The following is a 5,607-nucleotide window of genomic DNA, read 5'->3' as shown; positions in this document are numbered from 1 at the left end:
CATAGTTATGGTAGCTGATCTTATTTCCTGTTATAACGTGAGCCAGTGGGAGCATATAAATATTGAGTATTAGGACTAGGACTGAACCTTGGGGAACCCCACAGGTGACCTCTAACCTCTTTGATAAGAAGTTTCCTATTGAAACAAAGAAATCCTTCTTCTTTATGGGAGCATTCACACCAGGCCCGTTTAGTCCAATTCCATTAAAGACTTTATCAAAAGTTCTAGAAATTAGAAACTCCAATCCCGTTGGTGAGGTGTGAATGCTAACCGACCTCTGACCTCTGACCTCTGGTCCTCCAAACCTCAGTATCACTTCTGAGGAAGTGAACTCTGGTTCGGTTTGAATGTGAATCTCAAGCAGACCAGAGACCGCTCCAAAAGCAGGAAGTGGACTACAGAGCAGGGCATTCTGGGTAAACACAACCAAAGCGCTAGCAGCAGAAGGGCAGCTTTCCAGTTGTTTCAGTAACTGTCACGGTCAACACAGAAGTCCAACAGAACCAGAACCAGCCCTTCTTCCATGATTTGCATTTATGTGGATGTCATTGAACAGTTTGATGATGGCGGTCTCCATGGTAACCGGACTGAAAGACGTCAAAGCGGTTTGTAGGCCGTTTACCTGTCTCAGGTCCTCCAGGTACGGCTCCATGCCTGTGGGCAGCTGGATCTTCATGACGGTCAGAAGCGACTCGGTGTAAACCTCGTTGGGTGGAGGTCGGTACCTGGAACACAAAGGTCACAGCGTCCACCACTGAGGATCCGGGGAAGCGGGTCAGGTTTTACCTTCTTACTTCACGCAGGCGACCAGGTGAGGAGCCTGCATGGTTGGATCTGAGGGGCAGAGCAAGAGCATGAGGTGGAAAGATCAAACAGAGTTTTCTTAAATCCAGCAGGGGGGGCGAGGGCCATGAGGAGGACGTACTGCTGGAGACGCCAGGTCCGACCAGCTCGATGGTCAGGTCAAAGTTACAGGAGGTCTGGGTGGACGCTGTGGTCTGATAGTAAACCGTCTTCATCTGGAGACACAGACAGACCGTTACTGGGAGCACATCTCACCTGTCAGGTGACCACAACAAGCCCCGCCCACCTTCACACTGGACACGCCCCTCCCATAGCCAGTGCTCACGATGATGTCATCATTCTTCGTTATCTTTGACAGAAACAGAGGAGAAGTGAGTGGTTCTGTTGGGGCTGTGGCCCCGCCCCTCCAGGTGGGCTGGGCCTCACCTGGAGGGGCGGGGCCACCGGGCGGCTGCGGCTCAGCTGGACTTGGCTCAGCTCTTCCTGCCTGCTGTTGCGGATTCTGATGTCCTGGTTGAGCACGGCTTTAGGAACAACCTTGCTGTACTCCGTCAGGGCCTCCAGGGTCAGAACCATGTCCTGAAGTCACACACCACCACAGAAGAAGAAAACAAGCTGAGCTGGGCTTGGAACTCAGTGTCGCCCACCGCTGGAGGAGTGGAACACTTTTACCTTGATGGAGTAGAATCCTTCTCCGTAGTGCTGATCCTGAGTCAGCCAGGAAACCACGGGGTTGGCGTAATGGATCCTCCCCTTGAAGAGACAAACCAAATTACTGAGGCAGTACCGCCCTCTACAGGCAGAGAGAGGAGCTGCGGACACACCGCCCCCTACAGGCAGAGAGAGGAGCTGCAGACACACCGCCCTCTACATGCAGAGAGAGGAGCTGCAGACACACCGCCCTCTACAGGCAGAGAGAGGAGCTGCAGACACACCGCCCTCTACAGGCAGAGAGAGGAGCTGCAGACACACCGCCCTCTACAGGCAGAGAGAGGAGCTGCAGACACACCGCCCTCTACAGGCAGAAGGGAAAATGATTGTGTGATATTATAAAAGTGTAAATTAAATGTTTTTATCAGCCTTATGAAGGGGAAGCTGTTTGCACCTTGAGCAGGACGGTCAGCAGGACGTACGCCGTCATCTCCACCGTCTGACCGCTGGATTTATCAGGCTTCAGCCAATCAGCCGTCACACTGGGCTCCTGCCAGTACCGCTGCAAAACCGGGTTCCCTGGACATAGAAAGCAGCATCATGACACCTCTGGTATGTCTGGGGATTCAGACACATGCTGCCATGGCAACACAAACACATACAAAAACAAATGCATAAGAAGAAGGGCTGCACAGTTGGTAGAGCTGTTGCCTTGCAGCAAGAAGGTTCTGGGTTCAATTCCCAGCCCGGGGTCTTTCTGTGTGTTTGCATGTTCTCCTGTGCATGGTGGGTACTCTCTGGGTTCTCCAGCTTCCTCCCACAGTGAAAGAAAACATGACTGGTTATTTGGTTTCTCCAAATCCTCCCTGTGTGTGTGTGCATGGTTGGTTGTCCTGTCTGTCTCTGTGTTGCTCTGCGACAGACAGGTGACCTGTCCAGGTGACCCCGCCTCTCACCCAGAACATTAGCTGGAGAGGCAGCAGTTCCTCCTGACCCACTGAGGGACAATGTGTAAGAAAATGGATGGACATCAGATTGAAAAAAAAGAACTAATAAATACTGAAGGAATCAACAAACCCAAAGATCCCTCAAACATGAAGAGGGAATCTTGGTTTTGAATGAATGTGAAACAATCACCTTTCTGCTGCGCCTGCTGCTCCAGGCCGGTCAGCAGCTGCGTCGCCTCCGCGCTGCTGGGGTCCTGCAGCGTCAGAGCGTAGGTCGCCACCGCACGCACATACATGCTCTTCACATTCAGGGCATGCTGGGAAAGGTAGTTTGCTGCTGAACGCTTGCTGCTGTCATGGAACTGAGAGGAGGAACAACAAGGAGACGAATCAACATGGATCAGAACCCAGTTAAAAAAAAAATCTTTTACTGCAGCTTCTCATGAAAATGAATCTATTCATGAGCAATTCAGCGAAAACCGACTCAGTTCTTTTCAGTTCATGGTAGGAACAAACCACGTAAACCAAGACTTCTTGTTTCCAGGGAAGAAAATAACGCGACACTCGGGAGAATTTTTCTACCAAAGTTCAATATGGGAAAGACGAAGACAGCGAGACGTCTGCCGTCTTCATCCTGCAGCAAATTAAACTTTCAACCAACTGGAAAACTGACACTTTAGTTTAGTTTCCACCACCAGTTTCCATGGCAACCATTAAAGGCAGACTGCATGCTGGGTGTTTGGCTGGGTGGAATACTGACACCTGCTGGACATTAAAAATCCCTACAGGTGATTTGATGATCTAGACCAGGGGTGGGCAGTCCTGGTCCTGGAGGGTCGATGTTCTGCAGCTCTTAATGTCTCCCTGGTCCAACACACCTGGATCCAGCAGCTGAATCTCCTCCAGGTTCTCCAGTCCTGCTAACGAACTCAGTATTTGACTCAGGTGTGTTGAAGCAGAGACACATCTACTAGTTGCAGGAGGCCCTCCAGCCTGGAGCTGCCACCCCTGGTCTAGACTATACAATAAGATTTAAGTCTTTGTATATTATGTCATATCTTCAGTTAAATTTAATATCTGATATTCTTAGATACAATCAATAAATAATGTGAACATGAACCATGAAGTGAAAACCTGAACATGTTTGGAATGAGGATGCTTGTAGACTGTTTTTATTTATTTATTTTTCAAAAAATTTCAATGAAAAAAAGAAGTTTTTCCAACATTTAGTCTGTTACGCTGTTTGGACACAACTTCTCCTGCTGTAATTGAATTAAATAAAACATTTATATGACATAATTTATAAAAAGCACCTGAGTAATTTGTAGAATGGCTGCATATCTGAGTTTATCTGGACTTCATTCTGATGCCTCATGATGCCTCAGCATTGAGGAGGTGGATTTATTTAAATAGACAGTTTAGTCAAACATATGTGACACTTAACCTGCAGAACATGATATGAAAGTAAAATAAGAGTTTCAGCTGAATTTGGATTCAGATAAGTAGAAACTGACAAGAACTGGATGAAACAACAAAATGAAAACTAATTTATTTTCCAATATAAAATCAAAATGTTCCCACACTGAGGAAACCTTTTATTTGAGGCTGTAAAAGGTTAAGAATCCGTTTGACAGATCGACAGATTGGCTTCCCTATAAACACAGTTTGGTGCGTTAATGTCATTTCGGTCAGGCGACTTGCTGAAACGACACGTTTTGGTCTGAACGCATGTGCCGACCATCACTAGTGCTTGGGAAATCCTCCTCTGTTCTACCATCACAAACACAAACATGTAACTGAGGCTTTAACTGGACAAGTGAACTCAGCTGATGAGCAGCTGGTGGAGGTTCCGTGATGCTGCGGGCCCAAACTGCTCAGACATGATTCTACTGACAAAACAAATCCATCTTCTTCCAGGGGCCTTCCCACTCTGACCTTTGACTTCTGACCCTGATGTTCAACTCTTTAGGACGACCCAGCAGTGAGTTCTCACCTGGAGCTGCAGGATGGGGTCTCTGATGCTCGTCGCTCGGTGTAAAGCCACCAGCACCAAGGAAGTGACGAAGACCGACTGCTCCTCATCAGACCCAAAAACCTGGAACACAGACTGACCGTCAGAGAGGAGCTGACCGCCAGAGGAGGCCAGAGGTGGACAAAAGAGGCCAGAGGTGGACAAAAGAGGCCAGAGGAGAACAAAAGAGGCCAGAGGAGGACAAAAGAGGCCAGAAGAGGACAGAAGAGGGCAGAGGAGGACAGAGGGGGCCAAAGGATGCCAAAGGAGTACAGAGGAGGCCAGAAGAGGCCAAAAGAGGCCAGAAGAGGCCAGAGGCAAGGCAAGTTTATAGAGGAGGACAAAAGAGGCCAGAGGAGGGCAGAGGAGGACAAAAGAGGCCAGAGGAAGACAAAAGAGGCCAGAGGTGGACAAAAGAGGCCAGAAGAGGCCAAAAGAGGCCAGAGGAGGCCAGAAGAGGGCAGAGGAGGGCAGAGGAGGACAAAAGAGGCCAGAGGTGGACAAAAGAGGCCAGAGGTGGACAAAAGAGGCCAGAGGAGGCCAGAAGAGGCCAGAGGAGGACAACAGAGGCCAGAGGAGGACATAAGAGGCCAGAGGAGGACATAAGAGGCCAGAGGAGGACATTAGAGGCCAGAGGAGGACAAAAGAGGCCAGAGGAGGCCAAAGGAGGCCAGAAGAGGCCAAAAGAGGCCAGAGGAGGCCAGAAGAGGACAAAAGAGGCCAGAGGAGGCCAGAAGAGGACAAAAGAGGCCAGAGGAGGCCAGAGGAGGGCAGAGGAGGCCAGAGGAGGACAGAGGAGGACAGAGGAGGCCAAAGGAGGCCAAAGGAGGCCGACCCCACTCACCATGAGCCGGCTGTTCTTGGAGGAGGCCCGCTCCATGAAGGAGCCGTCAGGCTGCTGAGTTTTGCGGATCAACCAGCTGACAGAGTCCGACAGCGCCTGATGGTCCACGGAGACAAACGGGTCGGCCAGAGACAGAGTCCTGCCCACCTCAGCGGTGTCCCTGCAGGACAGAAGGTCATCAGCTCGCAGATACAACTTTATTCAGACAGCACTTTAAAAACAACACCACAGGCTAATTCAGTGTATGATAAAAACAATAAATAAAACATTAAAATCAACATCTAGAGATTCAAAGGACTGTGCCTAAAAATCTATTCACATAAGAATCACAATTCTCATTTACTATGATT

General features: G+C 49.4%; 1 protein-coding gene across 2 annotated transcripts in view; it reads right to left on the bottom strand.

The window, feature by feature from the left end:
- Nucleotides 1-5,607, bottom strand: part of c5 (complement component 5) — a 29,682-nt gene that overhangs the window by 13,369 nt on the left and 10,706 nt on the right. For both annotated transcript variants that reach the window (XM_007540819.2, XM_016665285.1), the window contains exons 26-35: nucleotides 5,258-5,417; nucleotides 4,396-4,497; nucleotides 2,593-2,764; nucleotides 1,910-2,034; nucleotides 1,477-1,557; nucleotides 1,231-1,383; nucleotides 1,091-1,153; nucleotides 926-1,019; nucleotides 795-834; nucleotides 623-725 (exon numbers count right to left, since the gene is read on the bottom strand). In XM_007540819.2, coding sequence (XP_007540881.1) covers nucleotides 623-725; nucleotides 795-834; nucleotides 926-1,019; nucleotides 1,091-1,153; nucleotides 1,231-1,383; nucleotides 1,477-1,557; nucleotides 1,910-2,034; nucleotides 2,593-2,764; nucleotides 4,396-4,497; nucleotides 5,258-5,417 — 1,093 coding nt within the window. The remainder of the gene's footprint in view (nucleotides 1-622; nucleotides 726-794; nucleotides 835-925; nucleotides 1,020-1,090; nucleotides 1,154-1,230; nucleotides 1,384-1,476; nucleotides 1,558-1,909; nucleotides 2,035-2,592; nucleotides 2,765-4,395; nucleotides 4,498-5,257; nucleotides 5,418-5,607) is intronic.

This window comes from Poecilia formosa, unplaced genomic scaffold, assembly GCF_000485575.1.
Source record: "Poecilia formosa unplaced genomic scaffold, Poecilia_formosa-5.1.2 Scaffold561, whole genome shotgun sequence".
Lineage (NCBI taxonomy): Eukaryota > Metazoa > Chordata > Actinopteri > Cyprinodontiformes > Poeciliidae > Poecilia > Poecilia formosa.
This window is presented reverse-complemented; position numbering and strand designations above follow the sequence as displayed.